A 20,909-nucleotide genomic window follows, 5' to 3' on the forward strand; every position below is an offset into this window, starting at 1 on the left:
ACAAACTAGGTGTTTGTAATTGTTAAATAATTTAGAACACCTTTGTTGACCTTGTCAAATCTCTTTTAATAATAAAGATGTCAATCTGCTTTCTATAGATGAATCCATTAACCACCAATAAATACTGACCCAGATGACTGTTACATAAATTAAAATCCTAAGAAGTCAAGAAAATATCAAGTACCCATATGATACATATTTTCAAATATTTCCTACTATGTAAGTTGTCCATTTGTGTACAATTAAATCTTTATACAAGTATGGAAGAATTAAATGCAGAAAACCCCATGGAAGGGCAGAATTCTCTGATTTACCTGCTGGATTCTTAACAGTGATTTCAGAACATATTGAGTCCCTAATATTTTCTATAGACATACTACTAAAATGATAATAAAGTCAGTGATATGATTTGATGCACAATATTTCCTTTAGTTATTTTAAGAATACTACAAAGCTTTAAATTTCCCATAATCTACCAGTTAGCCAGAGCAGCTTACCAATAACACTTATACACAAGATTATCAATTCAATGACATCTTTAATTTTTACCCACATGACAAATGTTGAGATATTTCAGAAAATTATGCAATTTGATGCTTTGTTCAACTGTTACTTTATTGTAAAATGATAGAATTACTTACAAATTTCAACGATAACTTGGTAGTTTTAATCAGGTACCAAATATTATTAAAAGCACACTGCTTATTTAAAAGTAATCATCGAACAATTCAAAATGCAGAGCAAGAAGGACAAGACACATCTCACTGGCCAATGGATTGTTTTAATTCTGTCGTTAGATGGAACTCACACTTTTCATTTTGAGGTGAGGCAAACTGACTCCGGTAGGACGCAATATAGAAAGCTTTTGTCACAGCCTAGTTTCCGCTCAGTCAGTCAAGTGTTTTTAGCTGTCTCAATCTAGAGCGATTTATTTACATAACTGGCTGTGCTTGGGCCTTCTTTGCGAGCAGCTTTAGATCTGCAATGCACTTGGCAATTGTCTCCTTTTCCTGTGATAAGGAAAGAGAAATCTGGTTAGACCTTTCCAAATCAGAATAAACACTGTAATTCTAAAGGGTGCTTCCTATAAGACCTTGAGGTTCCTACACAGTTTCAAGATGGATTACTGGCCTGATATGACAGACTACTAGGAATTACTTAATTATTTACATAGGGAAGATGCAATTTTAACCAAATCCAGGGACGACAGTCATACCTCTGTACTCGTCAGCTTTAGAACTTGGCAAACTTGGTACTCGTGGCATTTTGACAAGAAAAAAAGTTTCAGCACTTGGTGCTTCCTCGGGACTCGTCCCACTTGCTAGAGCTTGTATGAGTCACGGTGCCACCCCGCAAGAGAAAATGCTTCATGGCTGAGCACTCGTCACAAGTTCCGGAATGGATTAACGACAAGTATCGAGAAGCCATTGTAGTTAGAGTCCCCTGGCTCAGAGCTTTAGTAAGTGAATCCTATCTAGAGTTCGAAGCCAGATACTCCTGTAACCACATGCCACTGGTGTTAACCTGTACAACTAGCTACCAGCTCCTTGAAAAAGACCAACCTAACAAACAACAGTAATGTACAAAATGTTAAGAATGAAAATTGTTGATTTCTTTTCTGTCCTTTTTTGACTCTTCCAAGTTTCTGAAGTAAGTATATAGTACTACTTTTATGTAAAAGATGGTATCTTAAAATAACAACTCATTAAATATACCATATATCTGGGGAAGTAGTCACATCAAAAGAAAATAAAAAATATAAATTTAAAAAAAGAAATCAAGTCTAGGTAAATAATAGAAAACATTTCTGTTCAAGACCAGTAAGTCAAGTGGCAGGGAAGAGGAAATGGAATAATCATCATGGAATTAGGACATGGAAGAGGCTCAGAAATAGCGTCGTGCTGCATTTTACAGAGAAATTAATGGTTCCCAAATGATGCAACCTGCACACAAGTCTGTAACAACCAGTGTCCTGAACAACCTATTGGTTTAACTTGTGAGGTAAGAGATGCTTAAACAAACTTTGAGGAAGGAAGAAGCCACCGTGGCAAATGTGCAGCCTTTTCTAGGTTCCACTATCCAGAAAAATCAACGAGAGCCTGTCCCTGGGCTAAGTAAGGTCTCCCGGCCAGCAGCTCCGACCCTAACAGGGCCCTCAGCCGATGCCTGTCAGAGACACCACTGCAACTCCGGAAGCTTCTAATATCATGTACCTGCTGTGCAGAGATGCTCTGCACCACGTGCTTCTCCACCCAATTTATCATGTGCTCTTGCTCCTTCCGACGCATCATGTTCTGCACCGAGATATGGTAGTCCAGGCGACTCTTTACGTCCTTGTACACTCTGTGCAGCCGTTCCCGGTACGTAACCTCCAAGGCCATAGCAATGTTATTCTGAAGCAAATTTAAGAAACGATGAAAACTATTTACACAGTGGAAGGATCACTTCCACTCTGAGCATTCTGCCTCTTATAGTTTCCAAATTTTCTTTTTATTGCAGTTTGACATACATTAATTTCACATATACAAATAATGATTCAGTATTTGTATATACTATGAAGTGATTACCACAATGAGTCTAGTTAACATTTGTCACCATACATGTAACTTCTGGATTGTTTTTATTAGAAAGTCCCTGTTAACGCCAATGGTACTGTATTTCTCGTCATGTTCTCTTTTTCTACTTTACAGTTTCATTTCTTTTTTTTTTTTTTAAGATTTTATTTATTTTTTTAGAGAGGGGAAGGGAAACACCCATGTGTGGTTGCCTCTCGCGCGCCCCCTACTGGGGACCTGGCCCACAGCCCAGGCATGTGCCCTGACTGGGAAATAAACCAGTTACTCATAGGTTCACAGGCTGGTGCTCAATCTACTGAGCCATACCAGCCAGGGTGGTTTCATGTCTTAAGCCCTTTAATTCACTTGAAATTTATTTTAGTATGAGGCAGAAGGTAAGAAATCAACTTTATGCTATAGAAAAAGGTACCCATTTGTTTTTCCTCCACTAAGATGAAAACACCACCTATCTAAATTGCCTGATGGGTTTAGGTCTCCCTCTAAACCCTCAGCTGTTGTGCCAATCTTTCTACTCATATACTGCATGATACTACTTCAAGTTCTAGTTTTATAATGAATTTTATTATCTGGTATGACTATTCCTCATGAATTCACTTTTTCAAAATACTGCTGGGTATTCTTTTTACTTTTTCTATTAATTAATCTGCCCAATTCCCAACATCCCCTATCCTCGGTCCCTTAGTATTTTCTTTCTAGGAAAGTGTAGATTTAGAGATTAAAGTAGGGAGAATTGGTGTCTTTAGAATACTGCACCTTCTAATCTTAGAATCTTATATCTTACAAGCACTTCACAAAGTATAAAGACTATTCATTTCTAGTTAAGTTTACTCTTAGACATCTTTTCCTGAATTTGCTTCTTGTTTTAAAAGTTAGGATGATTCCTTTAGGTTTTCTAGATATATAAACAGGTAATATATAAGAATAACTTTGCCTTTTTTTCATTTTTATACCTCATTTCTTTCTCTTCTCTAGTAATATCAACTGCTGCCTCCAGAATAGTATCAAATTAATACTGGTGATAGGGATATCCTCACCTTCTACTTTGTGATGAGATTCCTTACACGTCTGCCTGTTGAATATAAAGGCTTGACATATTAATCTCAAGTAGGCCCTCAATATTCCTAAGCACAATTCTTTAGTTAATTCATTCTCCTGCTCTTCCACTCAAACCTCTTCTATCTCCTTCAGTACCTTCAACTCTCAGTAAATAACCTTCCTTCTTACTTCACTGAGAAAAGGAAGCAATGAAAGACTTTCCACAAATTTCTACCACCACATAAAAAACCTACCTGAATATATACTCGTATAACTTGTCTTCCTTTGTGTGGCTACAGCTGAACTACCAATGCTCTTGAGGCCAACCCCTCCACTTGGGCACTCTATGCCGAGCCCTCTGGTCTGCTGAAGGGCATCATCCCAGCAAATTCCTCCATCCCCTTTCTTACATTCATTTTTCTCTATTAACTTCTATCAGATGCTCACATGTAATGGCACTTCCCATCTTTTAAAAAATTCTTTCTTGATTGCTACATTCTCTCCTCCTAGCTGCTAAGTTCTTTGCTCACCTTACAGTAAAACTCCTTGACAGTTTTGGCAGTTGTCTATACTGACTCCAATTTCCTTCCTTCCACTTTTTTTCTTCAACCTGCTCCAATCACTTCACTAAAATAGCCCTTACCAAGGTCACCAAGAACCTCCATGTTGCTAAATCCTATGGCAAATTCTCAGGCCCTTTATTACTTTACCGTAAGTAGAATGACTACAAATTGAAATAGTCCTGTTTCCACCAGTTGTTTCCTTTTGTGTTCCGATCTTATGGCTTTAAGAGCCGCCTGTAAACTCATGCCTCCCAGATGTGCAGCCTGGAATCCTCCCCGTGAGTATCAGTTTCAGACTCATACAGCCAATGGTCCTAACAACTCTCCTTCACCAACTCACAGGCATTTCAAACCAATGTGTAAAAGACCGAAGGCCACTCGCAACAAGGCAATCGACGTGACCCTTCAAAACAGAACTGAAACGCGATCACTTCTTTGCTTAAAAGCTTCAGTGACTTTCTCTCACTGCTCACTTCACAGCTCCTACGGGGGCCTCGAAGGCTTCACGTGATCTAGCCCTGGCCACACCTCCACCTTGCTTTTCTAAACCCTTCTGTCACCAACTCTACTGCAGCTACACTGGCCTCTTACTTTTCTTTGACTGTACTGAGCAAGCTTCCAGGTGTGGGGACCTTATAACTGTTCTTCCTTCTACCTGGAATACTATTCCCCTAGAAACCCACAGAGCTTGCACCATTACTTCTTCAGATCTCTACTCAAAAATCACAGTAGAGGCCTTTCTAGACTGCCCATTAAAACAGTTAACTCCCTCCTTGTAACATCTCTTTCCCTTTAACGTTAGTTTATTGGTCTACGTAGCACTTATTGCCACGTGACACTCATGTCTGATCAATTTTTGTTTCTGTCCTCTCAAACTTTGGCTAGAAAACTCCATGGAGGCAGACCTTGTTTTGTTCCCTGCTCTAATCCCAGACCCCTGCCTTGACTGGCGCCTCCACAGTGGAAGAACTCAATGAATATCTATTAAATAAGTAAAAACGTTAAAGACTATCATTTGATTCCTTTGAAAAAACTACATCCTCAAAAGTCAGATTTTATTTGTGTGAACATATTATACATGAGGCAGAAAGCATTCTCTGATTGCAACCTAAAAATGCATGGAAAGAGGTTTTCAAACATTCATGTGCTTAAGAATTTTTAGAGATCCTGTTTTTAAAAATACAGACTTTTGGATAGCTCCTAGCGGAGGTTCTGATTCCACAAGTCTTAGAAAGGGTCCAAAAGCCTGCTCCAACGACTGACACACACGTGGTGCTGAGGCCACCCCAAGCAGTGCCGCACTAGAGCCTTGCTCTCCAGGTGCGTCCTTCACCCCAGCATCTCATTCTTCATGTCACAGGTGCTCCTGCAACCTAACACTTCAACGTACGGGCACCTCACCTTAAACGTCAGGCATAAAGTGCTGGGCTCAAAATAAGTAACAACAAAGTCCTTGAACAGGTTCCTAAACTTGTCTTAGAAACTAAGTAGTTTAGAATCTAATTAGGCTCTGACCATGGTAAACAGTTCCAGTGCTGTCTGAAGTCTGCTCTGTGCATTTGGAGTGTAAGCTAGCAGACTGTCTTAGAGCAAATGTGTTTCCTCATGACATGCCTTACACAGTGAATACTATTTTTTGATAAGCTGTACATTAAAAACTATTTTCCTCTTGTGTGGATCCAAATGTATTCTTTTCTAACTTTTACTTCCTAATTTTAGAGTAATAATTCTAATCAATTATCCACTCGATAGGTCTTCAATGTCTAAACAGCAATAACTGCCAAACCCCACCCATTATCTTCTCTTTTCTAAATAAAATACACTCAATCTATTCAGCCATTCTTCATGTAAGAGATTCTGAATTTCTGTTTTAAATGCACACAGATGAGTAATTTTATTCTCCTTAGAAAGTTCTAAAACCTACCCTCTGGACATCAAAAAGGTAATGGCGTTTCTGAACCAGTGCCTGCTGGGACTTCTCCAGGTCAATTGCATCCTGTATGCTTTTGATGGTAGCCTGTTTTGCTTCTTCTAGCTGGGCGATTTTTTGCTGCAATTATATTTATAACAAAGATCAGCGAAAGCACCAAGGTTAATAAAAACTACTCATTTTATTCTTCCTCAAAGTTATACCTCATGTTTATAAAAACACCCACAAAGAAACATATACATATAGGGAGAAATGCACAAATCCTTAAAAAGAATTGCCCATGATAGCTACACAATATCTTGTTGAATGAACAAAACTACAGAAAAGCTGGAAAAAGTCTGGTAGCCTTTCGAAAATTTATCTTGACTTTCTGATCTCAAATTAGTAACTAACATTAATTAACACTTCTCTAAGTGTACTCATTATTAGATTAATTTCTAATTATATTGAATATATAGATACATTCCTATAAAAGACATCACTTGATGACCTTGATGCTTCCACTATGGCCTAAAATGGGAAATAAGGTTAACGGTTCTTACCTCATTGAGTTTATCAGCAAATTCCCCAATAGAGGCACCGTATTTTTTAACCATAAAGACAAGCAGCCCTATTGTTGATATGGCAGAAATGGTCTCTGGAGTAACCACATATATTTCCTTGGACAGGAAATACAGGATAAGCCCAGTTCCGAGCACATAGGGTCCTAAAAGAAGAAAAAGTTATTTTATGATGGATATGCTAGGTTCAAAGGCAGAAGATGAGAGATAACTTCTGTATTTAAGTAGTGGGAGCAAAGTTAAGTAACGACTGAGTAATGAACAATGGATTGAGCGGCATTACGGTACAGCTGAGCGAACAAGGATCGGGACTCAGGGAAACATGACCCTGCAACTTCTAAGAACCTGGCAATATAAATAATCTCTGAGCTTAGTTTCCTCCTCTGTAAAGTAGAAGAGGCCCTCTTCACAGGGTTGATGTAACAGAAATGATGGATGTAAAGTGCCTAGCACAACTGCTCAACAAACAGGAATTATTCCACAAGATGTCAGGTTACTTTCAGAAATAATTTGTGCAGCAAAATGCGTAATTTATTGAATGGGAACATTGGTTTGGATAAAATTTACCCACTACTGCTTATTTTAGTTGAATAGGAACCTGACAATGAAGATTAAAAAAAAACAAACCCCACAACTATTAAATAGTACATATATAAAATGAAGAATTAAATACCAGGATTCTCAATTCCTGTAGCATCTAATTATAATGTTTCTAATGTATGTAGCTATCTTTTTCTTGCCTCACAAAATGCTAAGCAGAGACAAAGCAGGCCTCTCAGGCAGCATTTTACAGTGCTTCTAAGCAACGCTGGCCCCAAAGGATGTTATGCTACACTGAGGATAAAAGGGCTACGCTGAGGGCCCTTGAACAATGTGGTGGGGGTGGGAAGTTAGGGGTGCTGGTCCCCACCCCCCGCCCGCATAGTCCCAAATCCACATGTAACTTCTGACTCCCTCAAAACTTAACCACTCAGAGCCTACTGTTGACAGAAGCCTTACCAATAACATAAACAGTCCATTAACTCATATTTTCTACGTTGTATGTATTACAGGCTGTGTTCTTACAATCGAAAAAGCTAGACAAAAGAAAATGTTCTTAAGAAAATCACAAGGAAAATAGACTTACAGTATTTACTGAAAAACATCCACATATAAGTGGACCCCTGCAATCTGGACTCATGCCAAGGGTCAACTGCAGTCTCAAATATATTTTACCCTGAGTTTCTCACACAAAGTTTCAGGTTATTTTTTAGAAATTTGCCTTCACACGGACAATGGTGAGGGGACTGATTATGGAAGTGGTGAGGCGGGCTGGGTGGAGGGGGGCGGAGGGGGAAAATGTGGGACAAATGTAATGGCATCAATATTTTTTAAAAAACTTGCCCTCAATATATAAATTTTAAATGTGAATTTGCAAGATGGTCTATCACATGTAACATTTTAGTCACCTGTGAGGATCTGAGGACACTAATGTTTCTTGTAATTTCAGTTAGGAAAATGCTATTTTAGGCCACTTCTTGAAGGGTTAAAAAAACCCTTTGGTTTCCAATATTTCAGTCATAGCAGTGCTTGAGTACAGCAAGAAAGGCAGTGTGTGTGGCACAAAGAACACTAAACCTACCTGGAACCCCTGGGTTCAAGTACAACTCATGAAAGAGAGAATAAACCCTGGCAAATTTTTGGTCTCTTAGTTGTTCTGGGTAATAAACATGTCTTCATAGGACTGTCGTAAGAATTAAATAATGTTAAGTGAAAGCATAGTGTATTGTAAAAATGCAAGGTTTCAGAAGAGTTCATGATTTTCTGAAAGGGAGAAAACTGATAAATACAACCCAATTTCTGTTTTCATGCATCTATCTACAATTCAGTAATCTCTACTGCCTTACCTGGCTTTATTTTCACCCACAGCTCTTTCTGTTATTATCTGACAGTACAGTATGCAGCTACGCGTTTCTTTACTGTGTTTCCCGCAGCAGAATGTGTCCCAAGGCGGCAGGCGCCTTAGCTCACCGCTGTGGGCCCAGACCGGGCCTGGCACAGGGCAGGCATTCAACGAGTCTCGTGTATCAACAAGTGGAGACAATGCTAAAAATCAAGTTAAAATCCCAAACAAATTTATTCCAAAGATAAGTCAGAGCAACTACAGTAACTGTGACAATGAATCACTTCTACAATTTACTTTTAAAACAGCTGACTTGACGTCTGTGGCATATTTGAAGAGAGAAGCGGCCACTAGAGCCCCAGCTTCACAGACACCACACCATCCAATGGGTAAATGCTCACCTGTCACACCGGTTTTAGGATAAAGGAACTGGAAGAATTCCTCAGGGATCAGCCCGTGCCGAACTTTTCCTCCATATTCTGGAAGAGGCGGGACAGGGGCAAGGCTTGGCTGCCCAGTGTGAAAGATCCTTGTTGCCTGCAACACCCTGCAGGCAGCAATTGTACACATTTAAAGCCTGTTCTTTACAAAAAGAACTCGTGTGTGAACATGTAGTAGCAACAATGAATGGAGACGGGGACCGAGGCAGTTTCCCATCGTCACGATGGAAAGAGAACAGACCAGGAACAGCAAGGTTAGGGTCTAATGTGTGACAAGCGCAAACGACTTACTCAAAGCCATACGTCATCTCCTACCGAATACTAGAATCTCGTCTGTAAGGCTCATCAGTCATCTGTCTGGCACTTTTTAAGTCTATGATTAGCACTGACATACTTTCGAACACAGACTGCACACATAGCATCTGGGTTCAAGTCCTAAACTTGCCACTTGACTTTGAGCAACTGATTTAAACTTTTGTACTGTCCTATTCCTCTAAGTGGGAATAAAGAATACAACTTTATAGGGCTATTGTGAAAATTAACTGAGGTAACATAGTGTTTAGAATGGTACTTGGTATATGGTAAAGGTCTATGTAGGTGGTTAACTATTACACATCCACTGTGCTGTGAGCTCCCTGACAGCAAGAACTTTGACCTTTTTGAATGTTCTCTGTGATGGGGTGCTGACCAACACTAAGTGAAACAGGATCTTTCAGTGTTAGGTAGATCTAATTTTTTTTACCTTTGAATTGAACAGCCACGTATGTCCTCGAAACCTCCCTCCTCTGGTTCTAACTTTATTTTTCTCTGCGAGAAAGATAACACTCATGTATCTGGGTCAAACATCTCGGTCCCCTCACTTTCTTGGTCTACCACAAGGAGCTCTGTGGTTCTGCTTGCAAAAATGAGGTATGCAGAACTACAGAATTCTCTAATACAGCATGACCAAACCACTCATTCTACAAATATATATATTTTGAACTTGCTATTGCTATTTTTGGGCTTGAATCACTGCACTAGATTTGCAAATTATTCCTGTACTAAAGTAACCTGAGATTGCATTGTTAGCAATTATAGCAAACTGGTATCTCATTAAGTTTCTAATGAATTGAAGTCCACTTAGTCTTTGTCCTACCTGCTGTCAAGCTTCATCTCCTTCAAATACCCACTGTGTTTTGGTCCTCCCTCCCTACTCTCTGTATCTCTATCCCCTTACAACGTAAGAGTTTATGTTATTCTTCGATTTTGGTTAATTGCTTGTCTTTTGAATATTATTGTTTTTATTTTTTTCAATTATAGTTTACATTCAATAGTATTTTGCATTAGTTTCAGGTGTACAGCATAGTGTGAATATTATTTCTGCCTCCCAGCTTATTAGCTACCCCACCAACTTTTGAAATCCGAGAATCATGCTTGAGATTCTTCCATTTAAATCAGGGTTTCTCAAGCTCGGCACTATGGACATTTTGGACTTTTGACAATACTTTGTGGCAGAAGACCATCCTGTGCACTGCAAGGTGCGCGGCAGTGTCTCTGTAGCCTCTATACCCTAGAGGCCTCTAGTGTAGCATCCCCCACCTTCCTGCCTGGGGGTGACAACCAAAAACGTTTCCAGGCCTTGACAAATGTCCTGTGGGGGGCGAAACGGCCCTAGGCTGAGAACCACGGATCACGGCCCTAGAGAACCCGCTTTAGGCTGACACAAAGCCTTGCCTCAGCTGGCTCCGTTCAAGCCCTCACCTCCTCTCTTCTTCTGGTCAAATGCCCCTTAAACCCAGCCCTCACCGTGCTGCTGCCAATGTTTCTAAAATGCAAATGACTTAAAAACTCTCTAACACTCTCTCTCCTGCCTCCAGAAAAGAAACTAATACAGCACTCGATTCAGCCTGTCAAATTTTACATCCTCACCTTTCTTCATTCTTCTACCCTCTAGCCGTAGGAAAGGACTTAACAGCTCTCAAAACAAACAAAACAACAAAAACACGCCCCCGCTGCTCCTTCTGCCTGGTAGGCCAAGCCCCGCTGGCCTTCAGGACATCTCCAGCACATCCTTCATTAAGGCCTCTGCAGTCGCGGGCCAACATTCACCGACTTGGTGCGAGCAGACTGAGTTCTGACCTTCAACTTTCTAGTGGGGGTGTGGGGAGCGTATGTACAGGTCCGTGCACAATTTCAGGGAGCTGTGTGAAGTCCTATGAAGACAAATAGAGCAAGGTAGGGGACAGCGAGCAACAGAATGGGGGAAAGCTTTGTTGGCGGGAGGCCTAAGGACATGCGAGCCAGGGACCTTGGAGGAAGGGAGAAAAGCAAGTACAAAGATCCCGAGGCCAAAAATAAGCTAGTAGTTTTCAAAGGAAAAGCAAAAAGACCAATATAACCACAGAATGAGCTAAGACAGGAGGGGCCGAAGAGGTAGGAAGGGATCAATTCATTTTGGGTCTTCTGGGTCATGTTAAGTTTGGATCGTATTTCAAACGGGAGGAGGAACTCCCAAGAGTTTGTGGGGGCGGGGTGAGGGGGGCTGACATAATCCCTGTGGCTGCTGTGAGAAGGGGCTGCTCTGGGAAAGAGAGAGGCAAGGAAACCAGTGGAGACCCTCCTGAAAAGCCCAGGTGAAAGTTGGCGGAGGTTCGTACCCAGCAGTTGTGGCTGTAGAAGGGGGGTCAGAGCCCAGACAAGCTGGTGGAAGAGCCTGCTGATGTATTAGACATGCAATGTGAAAGAAAGCAAAACCAAGGCTGTTCCTTGTCCGTTATGTACTTGTGTATTTTACTTATTACCTTTATGATGACTATTCATTTGTCTGTATGGAGTCTTTTTTTTCCCTCTGGTAAGTTGGAAGCAGTCAATTACAGCCTCACTGTACTGCACACCAAAGATACTTACAGGTAGATTAAAGCCACTTTTTCAAGCCATAGTACAGTTATCAAATTTGGCAAGATTTAGGGCTATCAACAGAACCCCCCCCCAACTGACATGTTTTAAGAAATAATATTAACAATAACAAGCTGCTAACATTTACTGAGCATATACTATGTATCAGGCACTGTTTTTACAGTTTCACAGGAATAAAGTCTTGTAATTTTCATAACCCATAATGTACTATTAGCTCCATTTTGCAGATAAAGAAACTGAGGTCACACAGCTGGTAAGCAGAGAGGGCCGGAGTACCTCGCCCTTCGAGCCCTGGAGTCCTCCCTCTAACCCACTGCTCTACAGCCACCTCCTCTCTAGACTGTGTGAGCTCCATAAAGGCAGGTCCTTAGTCTTATTCATTTTTCTACTTCTGGTTGTATGGGAGGCAACTAAATACCTACTGAATCAATGAATTTCTCTAACTCTTTGATCTGGCAGTAACAGTCGGAATCTGGGAGACAGACTGAAAACAATGTGCTTCATTGTTCTTTTTAACAAAACTTGTTCAGTCATACGTGGGATATGAAACAGAAGGCAATGAACTAACAAACAAAACAAATAAACTCATACACACAGACAACAGTATGAAGGTCACCAGAGGGGAAGGATGAAGAGGGTAAAGGGGGTCAAATGTATGGAAACAGCACACAATGCAATGTAGAGAATGCATTATAAAATTGGGGACTTGAAACGTCATCCCAATAAATTTAATTAAAAACAAAACAGAAACGTGTTCTTGGGTATGCAAAAATTCTTACTCTAAAACTGATTGGGGCTGCGGCAGTTGTGTCTAGCTGAAGGTCACAGCGAGATGGGCGGGGCTTAGAAGACTCAAAACCAGTTTCCCGTTCAGTTAGAACACCTCATTTAAACTCTTAATCTTTACCATTATATGATACGACGAAGCTGCTTCAGGCAGTTAGAAAAGCCCAAATGCTTGAATGATGCTTTAAGAGTTCCAAAATTACTTAAGAAAGGTAATTTCTGGCCCAAAGTTAAGAGGTCGCCGAGCAGCGAAGAGAGGTGCTAAAACAAGGAGGTAGGGGCGTATTACTCTCCTCTCACTTACCCTGGACCGAGGAGGGCTGCGTTCTTCAGAGGAGGGGCTGCAAATACACAAGGCGCAGGTCAGCAAGGTCAAGGTGAAATTATATTTGCCTTTTCCTCGGTCCCCACGGGGACCGTTCACTAAGGCCATTCTCCCCTCTATTCTGGGCCCCGAGACCCCACGCTCACCTTCAGAGCGGCTCTAATAAATCCACACTCAGACCCAAGTCTCGCCGCGCCTTTTTCCATCGCCTTTCCTTCCACCCCCTCCACGTAACCCCACACGGGCTTCTTTACAGTCACTGACAGGCCGGACCACGGTCTGCACCTCTCACCTGCTACGGCGGCAGCAGAAAGTACCACTCGAGACAGCATGGTCAGCGAGGGTCCGCTCGGAGTTCCTAGCGTCCCAGTGACCTGGGCGAGAGAATCTGTCAGGGGCAGGAGCAAGATGGTCGCTCGCAAGTCTCGCGAGAAGAGGACGTGAACCCTTGTTCCCTTCAACTTCCTGTCGAATTGTTTTTTCTCGCGATAAGAAGCTCCTAGCGTGGAGAACCTGTTGCTGAGGGCGGCCGCCGGAAAGCAGAATGGAACGACCGAAGCAATTCTCGCGAGATGTAGAAAGCCTGTCTGTCCAGAGGGGCGGAGACCCAGAGAGGTACCACGTGGGAACTATCCTGCTGAATCTCCTGCGGACGTCCACTTTGGGTCTAGGTTGGCATTGGAACCGTGGACATGAGGAAGGAAACCCCGCCTCCTGTAGTGCCCCCGGCGGCCCGCGAGTGGAACCTTCCCCCTAATGCGCCCGCCTGCATGGAGCGGCAGTTGGAGGCTGCGCGGTACCGGTCGGGTGAGCCGACATCCCGGGCCTGGGGCTCCCTCACCCCGGCTCAGGAGGACCCTTCCCGAGACTGATCCTTCTAGCCCGCCCCGCCCCTCCTGCCACCCTGATCCCTCCCTCGCTGAGCTCTGTCCCCAACCGTGCCCCGCACTCCTGAGCTCAAATCCGGACCTGGCCCGCGTGGTTTTCTGTGCGGTCGCCATGGAGACGAACCCTTACACGCCTCCCGCGCTGACAGCTTGTACCTCCCGTAGATGGGGCGCTCCTGCTTGGGGCTTCTAGCCTGAGTGGCCGCTGCTGGGCTGGCTCCCTCTGGCTTTTCAAGGACCCTTGTGCCGCCCCCAACGAAGGCTTCTGCTCCGCTGGAGTCCAGACGGAGGCCGGAGTGGCTGACCTCACCTGGGTGGGGGACAAAGGTATCCTGGTGGCTTCCGATTCAGGTGAGTCACTTTCTCCTCACCCCCGCAAGTGGAGCGGAGGCCAAGGGGTATACAGGTCGGGCTAGGTTCAATTTTTCATGCCCCAAACTGAGTTCTTGGGATAGTTTGAGAGTGTTGGTCCCTAAGGAGAGTTCCTATGTAGGTAGAAATACCTTTTCCGAGAGTCTAAATTGCCTGATGGGAATTTCTAGCAAAATCTATAACAAAATTAAGAAATTGGTTGGATCCATGTTTTCTTATATGTCACCTGCCCCATATCCTCCCACTCCAGACCAAGCCAACCTGTGCCATCTCTTTCCATATCTTCCCATTTTCTTCTTCATAAATGTCTGTACTCTGCTTTCTTTGTTTTGAATGTCAGATTCAGCAGTGAAGACTTTGTTATTAAAAAAAAAACAAACAGAATTTGGGTGTTAGCAGGCATTACTCGGAAGGGTAAATGTGGACATTAAAAATTGAGATAGTAGAGCTTTAAACACTCCATATATTCAGCACAACTTCTGGGGTGTTTCCAGTACTTAACCAGTCACTGTGCAAGACATTGAGTCATTCAGTATATATTTTTAAGACCCTGTAAGATGTTATTGAAATTGTTCGGCAAATATTTATTATAATTGAGGCGCTTAAACCAAACTGGACCACATGCTACAGAGACAGTTGTGGAGATGGCGTCCTTTTCTCCCGGGGACTTATTTTCCAGTGTTTTCTCACTGGAAGGGGGGTAATGGATTTTACCAGCTATTCCATCTTTTTCTGGAAGCCTTCTCCGCCTAATTGTCTGGACCGTTATTAGGAAAAGAGTAATGCCAGCTTAAAGGCATATGGCTTGGAAGTTAGCTAAACCCTCTAACGACATGAACTTTGCTTCTGTGGAAATAACTTACTTTGTGAGTTTAGTGACAATGGGCTCCTTGGACCCTAGCAGTGAATTGCTGTCTTGGTATAACGCAGGCTTGTCTCCCTCCCCCTGCATCCTATCCCTGACAGGTGCTGTTGAATTGTGGGAGCTGGATGAGAACGAGACACTCATTGTCAGCAAGTTCTGCAAGTACGAGCATGACGACATAGTGTGTACGGTCAGCGTTCTCAGCTCTGGCACACAAGCTGTCAGCGGTAGCCAGGACTTCTGGTGGGTCCTTGTCCTCATTACTCCTGTCTCTAGGCCTCCTTTTGGGTGTCTTTACTATTCGGTTAGCCTTATTAGATGACGTTTTTGGACTCATCATTAAGGACCCAGTGACTCCTTACGGCACATCTGTAAGGTTTCCCTAGAGGTTTTGCAGTCCACTGAAGCATCTGTTTCCCTTTGCTTCTTAGCATCAAGGTTTGGGACCTCCCTCAGCAGATGGTACTGAACTCATACCGGGGTGAGTACCTATTCTTTCTTTCCTCGTCCTGGCCTTCGCTGTTTGGTTTTTGTTTTTCTCACCGGGCTCTTTGGACTTTGCTTGGATGTTCGGGGCAGCAGGTCCGTGCCCTCCTGCCTGACGGTTGTCTTCCAAAGTGTCCGTCCCGTGCCCCGTGCCTTAATTTCCCTACCTCTGTTGACGGCCTCACCTCCTCCTTGGCCGCCCAAGGCTCACACGCGCAGTCACTTTCCATTCCTCCTGCTGTCACTTGGTCACCATGCTCTTTTGCACCTTTTTCCATTTGGCCAGTGACCTTCCCTTCCATTTCTCACTCTCCGATTTGCTTTCCTCACGCAGACAGCGGCACTCATCGCTGCACTTGCAGCTTCCGCTTTGTCATTGGTTTCTTGTGGCTTGCAGATTGACGTCCCGTCGTCTTACCACAGCCTCCAAACCCTTTTGCTCTCACTGCCCCTTCAGGCGTTGTGCGTTGGCTGAACCAATCCCAGCAGACCCTGCGCCTTCCCCAAGTAGGAGCCTCAGGCTTATGAATCGGTCATATTTTTCAAAATTCTCGTTATCAGACAGAAATGGAAATAAGTCACAGAACCACAGTTGTGTATGTGGTGCGGATGAAGCATGGTCCACTCGTCCACTAGATTTTACCCAGAGGCCCTTTGCTTTGCTCTGTGGCTCTCAGGGAGGGACCCCTTTTGTGTGGTACCTTTGCTTTTTATACTGCTGAGCGTCGTACCATGGCATCATTTGGGACGGGTGACAGTCGTGCATTCCTCCTGTGACATGGGCAGAGGGTGATTGTGGAGGTGGAGGTGGGTAAGGAGCACTGAGAGACTGCACGCAGCGACTCATTCGCTTTGGGGAAAGAGAACATTCAAGAAAGTGATACCCTTAGAACTCTCGGTGCCCAAGACCCCACTGAGGCATGTGTTGTGCAGTATGAAAATTACGATTCCGCAACAGGATGCAAACTGTGAATTCTTTCGCTCTTCTTACCCAGCCCCTAATTTCTCTTTCATTGTGTTTGCTAATTAGTTTTTTCCCCTAAGCCTTTTTAGGTTTTATAACTCTGTCAATATTTCCTCTTAGGTTTTGTCTGATTCACTGTCTCTCATGAAACGTATTCAGTTACATCCCGAGACTAGGCCTGTCTCTCACAGCCTCCCTCTGCCCCCTCGGGAGGATCTGGGCTGTTTGATCGCTGTGCCTCCAGCCTCTTCTCCATCAGATTCCTCTTTCTCTCTCCTTCACAGCTCACTCGGGGCAGGTCACCTGTGTCGCTGCCTCTCCCCACCAGGACTCTGTGTTTCTTTCATGCAGTGAGGTGAGATAGAGCCTCTCCTTCCCTTCCCCCTCCCCATCCGCACTCCAGCCTTTGAGGCCAAAGTATAGTGTGGAGACCCCTGACCTGCAGCTGCTGCTTTGGGTTCTGAAGCCCCTTTTCTGTTCCTCTGCTTCCAGGACAGTAGGATTTTGCTCTGGGATACCCGCTGTCCCAAGCCGGCATCGCAGATGGGTGAGTCCGGAGGCGGGCCATGGGCGAGGGGTGCTGGAAATGCCCCCAGAAGAGGCTTGCCCTGGCCGGGGTCAAAGGGAAGGCTACCAAGTGCTCCGCTGCTGCAATCTAAGCCGCACAATCGCTTTCTTTGCCACTGAGGCTCTGCTGACTCCACTTTGTGCAGCGGGTACCACGAGGGAGGTCTGGGTCCTGGATGGGTGACTTACTTTCCATTTCCTGGACGGGTCAGCAGAAGGGCCAGAGTTGATATCCCCAGGCTTTACGCTTGGAACTTGCCTGTGACTTGTATCCAGAAAGGGCGGGAGGCTGACGAATCAGTGGCAGTTATGAGGGTTAAGGAGGAGGACATGGCTGCCTTAGTGGGGCTGGGAAACCGAACACAGTGCCCCTGGGACTTAGAGTGACTCCACCCGAGAAGCGTCCTCTCAGAGCTGGGCTCTGAGCCTCGCCCCGACCCCTCTTCGTCCTTTGCAGGCTGCGGCACCTCTGGCCACCTTCCCACCTCCCTGGCTTGGCATCCTCAGCAGAGCGAGGTCTTTGTCTTTGGTAAGGGGCCCCCGAAACTGTGTGTGGGCCCTGGGAAGGGGACACGCACGAGCTCTGGCAGCTCCGTCATCGGCACCCCTGGGCAGCAGATGGGTTTGCTAGTGGGGGGCTGGGAGGGGCGATGACCCCAAAGTGGTTTCAGTTTCGCTTTGGACAACATGATGATTTTTTCTTCCTAGTGGATTTGAGTCCCAATTGTTGGTTCTGGTTGTTGTACCCTGGACACGACTAGAAGCCAGAGGGCCACAAAGCACATGGATTACTCACTATATAGTAGGTCCTCGATAATGTCATTTCATTCGACATCCTTTCGTTGTATAGTTGATGAGATGCCATAGGAACTTAAGTCTTGCTTGTATCAACTAGCCTGTGGTAAAATTGGTTTCCTCATATGTTGTTTCACTTAGACTCATAGAACCAATCGGTGACGTTAAGTGAGGACTTACTGTGTAGGGAGTTTCATTATACCGTGCATAGTTGTACTGCTACCCTGGTGATCCAGTTTGTGGTTAAAGTAATAACTACATCGTCCATTAACTTAGTTTTCACAACCACCCAGCGACTACTTATTCCCACTTAACCAGAGAGGACACTGGTCCTCAGAGCGGCCAACTTGTCCAGCTCGAGGGATGGGCATTCCGGTCCAGGTCCCACTGCCCCCAGAGTCCCCGCTCTTCTCCACCTGACGCCCTCTGCCTTTTCTGCAGGCGATGAGAATGGGACCATCTCCCTCGTGGACACCAAGAGTGCGGGCTGCGCCCTCAGCTCAGCGGTGCACTCCCAGTGCGTCACTGGGCTGGTGTTCTCCCCACACAGGTACCGTTCTCTGTCACCCGCTGGGTGTGAGCGGCCCGGCGAGGCGCCGGGGTGCGCTGGCCAAGCCTTGGCCGGTTAGGTGGTTCTCCTGAGCTTTCAGAGCGGCCGAGGTCCCTGAGGACTGCCGGCCTTTTCTGGGCCGCGCAGTCCCTGTCTGCCAGTGACTAACACCTTGCTCGGCGCCTGAAACGATTCACATTGTCGGCTTCCAGGACAGTGCGGCCGAAAAGCCCGTGTGTCTGGGTCATCGCCGGAGCTGCAGGGAGGGGCCGGGTGGGTCGGTTAAGGGCCAGGGTGATTGTCAGCCCCAGCTGTCCTCCATTCCTGTCGCCCTTCCTTGCAACTTGTAATGTGGACCCGAGTGGTAGCCAGACCTTAACCCAACGTGGGGATCAGGCTGGCGGCTGCACCCGTGGGTTTGTCCGGGGTCCGTGGGCTGCCCGTTTCACGACCCTCTCCTTGTGGTCCTAGTGCTCCCCTGCTGGCCTCTGTCAGTGAAGACTGCTCCCTCGCCCTGCTGGACTCGGGCCTTTCAGAGGTGTAAGTGCAAGGGGGGCACTGGGGGGCTGGGGAACGGGGTGGAGCAGCGGGCGGCCAGCTCCCTTTTCAGGAAAGTGCACATCTCCTTCAAGGGGCTGGGTGATGGAAGCAGGCTGATGTGGGCCCCGCCCCTGCTCCTGGGGTCCCTGCTCCTGGGGCCGAGGCACAGCCAGCTCAGTGCCGGGTGCAGGAGGAGTGCGGTGGCAGGTGGAATTCCTAGGGCTGGCGTTCTGTCTTCCTGGAGGGCGCGCTGCCTTTTTCGTGGGAAGACTTGCAGTGAAGTGCACCCTGTTGAGGGGTGAGAGGCACCGCATAGAAGAGCTGAACTGCACCTCCGTCTCGGCCTTGCTGTGCCACCTGATCTGGCCCGCCCACGTTCCTGCTCTTGCTCCAACCACCACGTCCTCGTCCAGGGAAAGGGGGGCGGGTGAGATCCCCGGGGGCGGCTGCTCCGCCGCCCCACTGGCAAGGCCGCATGGGCGGCAGAGCGTGTGTGGACGTGCGGGCCCTCTTCTCCAAGTCGTGCTTCCCTCCTGCCCCTACCGCGCTCAAACTCTCCCTTTCTAGGTTCCGAAGCCGAGCTCACAGAGACTTTGTGAGAGACGTGACGTGGTCTCCGCTCAACCCCTCCCTCCTGACCACCGTGGGCTGGGACCACCAGGTCATCCACCACGTGCTTGCAGAGCCTCCCCCAGCCCCGGGACCCAACAGCGTTGCTGAGTAGGCCGGACTGAAGACAAAAGCAAATCCCCCAGGAGTGGCCTCGCCCTTTGCCCCTGCCCCTCCATTTGTGAAACAGCGTGGAGCCTCCCGCGCGGTGCCGGCAGCCCAAGTCGGGGCAGTCACCAGGCATGTCTCAGCCGGGGGTGTCTGGGTTCTGGGATCCTGTACTCACAGGGGAAAAAACTTTCTGGAAAATGGATAGGTATGGATGTCTGTGTGTGTGTGTGTGTCTGTGTGTGTGTGTGTGTGTGTGTGTGTAGTTTTTGGTTGTGGGGGGAATAAAAAATCCATCCCACGTTCCTGGGGCCCACGCTCCCACCCGTCCCCAACCCCCAAAAAAGAGTTCACGAGAGGGTTTTGTGCTTCCCACGTAGCTGTGCTTGAGGAATTTGCTGTGCGTGGGTGACATGGGATGTGGGCATTCCTGGATTCTAGGAAGCAGCTCATATACTACTCATAGACGTAGGAGCTTTTTAATAGACTTTAATTCACCTTGGACGTGGGCAGTGTTTCCATTCACAAAAATCCAGCCCAGCTCACCTTGAGGGGGAGCCACGTCACTCACCGCAGCTCTGCACATCTTCTTGCCATTAAACTGACTCAGAAATCCATTTTCTGGCTGAATAAAATGTGACTAGTGCCTGTATAGTGTTCCCCCCACCTCCCGTGAAGTTGTGTCTGTGAGAGATGAGTATTCTGTCTCAGATGCTGTAGGAAAGAGCTTCCTATGCAGAAATCATAAGAAAAAGTTTCCATAGGGGATGGTGGAGGGCTGAAAGGCAGTTCAGTGAAAACCCACCATAGACTTGCAGAGAAATGTCTGCCACTCTTACCTGCAAACAGCCTGGAGCCTCACCTCCTGCCTCTGGACCCCCTTCTGTGGATACAGGACCTCTGAGTACTGTTTTGTGGACTCTGAAGATTTTGAATTTCAGCCTGACAGAAAATCAGAAATGCTGGTGAAATAAAACATTTAGGCTTTGTTGACCTGTTCTTTGAAGTGTGTCTTATATAGTTAGACATATTTCACTTCTTAGGGTATCAGTCTTATAGCCGTTTTTTTTTTTTTTTTGCATCCCAGCCACGCCAAGTAGCTGGTTGGAACTTTAAGTAAACGCTGGGTTCCTCAGGTTGGTGGGCTGGCTGCTACTACCAGTCAGAAATCATG

At 45.7% G+C, this 20,909-nt stretch overlaps 2 protein-coding genes across 2 annotated transcripts; one reads left to right on the forward strand and one right to left on the reverse strand.

Annotated features, from left to right (window-relative positions):
• Nucleotides 1–518: 518 nt before the first annotated feature.
• ATP5PB (ATP synthase peripheral stalk-membrane subunit b) lies at nucleotides 519–13,441 on the reverse strand. The gene is made up of 7 exons (XM_054564981.1): nucleotides 13,285–13,441; nucleotides 12,972–13,008; nucleotides 8,948–9,093; nucleotides 6,647–6,810; nucleotides 6,099–6,224; nucleotides 2,214–2,393; nucleotides 519–1,010 (listed from the first exon to the last, which is right to left on the reverse strand). Exons 1-7 carry the CDS (start codon nucleotides 13,322–13,324, stop codon nucleotides 933–935), a joined length of 771 nt encoding a protein of 256 aa, XP_054420956.1. The 5' UTR covers nucleotides 13,325–13,441; the 3' UTR covers nucleotides 519–932.
• A 79-nt stretch (nucleotides 13,442–13,520) lies between these two features.
• Nucleotides 13,521–20,352, forward strand: WDR77 (WD repeat domain 77). Its single transcript, XM_054564980.1, has 10 exons — nucleotides 13,521–13,799; nucleotides 14,045–14,230; nucleotides 15,218–15,359; nucleotides 15,548–15,597; nucleotides 16,851–16,921; nucleotides 17,059–17,113; nucleotides 17,591–17,662; nucleotides 18,370–18,478; nucleotides 18,950–19,018; nucleotides 19,586–20,352. The coding sequence occupies exons 1-10, from the start codon at nucleotides 13,685–13,687 to the stop codon at nucleotides 19,740–19,742; spliced, it is 1,026 nt and encodes a 341-aa protein (XP_054420955.1). The 5' UTR covers nucleotides 13,521–13,684; the 3' UTR covers nucleotides 19,743–20,352.
• Nucleotides 20,353–20,909: the final 557 nt, after the last annotated feature.

Source organism: Pteronotus mesoamericanus, unplaced genomic scaffold, assembly GCF_021234165.1.
Source record: "Pteronotus mesoamericanus isolate MK-2021 breed Mesoamerican mustached bat unplaced genomic scaffold, CSHL_Meso_final scaffold_99, whole genome shotgun sequence".
In the NCBI taxonomy this organism is placed as follows: Eukaryota; Metazoa; Chordata; class Mammalia; order Chiroptera; family Mormoopidae; genus Pteronotus; species Pteronotus mesoamericanus.

What these genes read in the sequence shown, in the direction of transcription:
- ATP5PB (XM_054564981.1), bottom strand. Translation starts at nt 13,324, where the DNA reads ATGCTGTCTCGAGTGGTACTTTCTGCTGCCGCCGTAGCAG. An exon ending in GCAGCCCTCCTCGGTCCAGG is followed by an intron (nt 9,094 to 12,971) that starts GTAAGTGAGAGG and finishes TGCTGCCTGCAG; the next exon opens with GGTGTTGCAGGCAACAAGGA. An exon ending in TTGCTGATAAACTCAATGAG is followed by an intron (nt 6,225 to 6,646) that starts GTAAGAACCGTT and finishes ATATAATTGCAG; the next exon opens with CAAAAAATCGCCCAGCTAGA.
- WDR77 (XM_054564980.1), top strand. Translation starts at nt 13,685, where the DNA reads ATGAGGAAGGAAACCCCGCCTCCTGTAGTGCCCCCGGCGGCCCGCGAG. An exon ending in CTGGTGTTCTCCCCACACAG is followed by an intron (nt 18,479 to 18,949) that starts GTACCGTTCTCT and finishes TTGTGGTCCTAG; the next exon opens with TGCTCCCCTGCTGGCCTCTG. An exon ending in GACTCGGGCCTTTCAGAGGT is followed by an intron (nt 19,019 to 19,585) that starts GTAAGTGCAAGG and finishes CTCCCTTTCTAG; the next exon opens with GTTCCGAAGCCGAGCTCACA.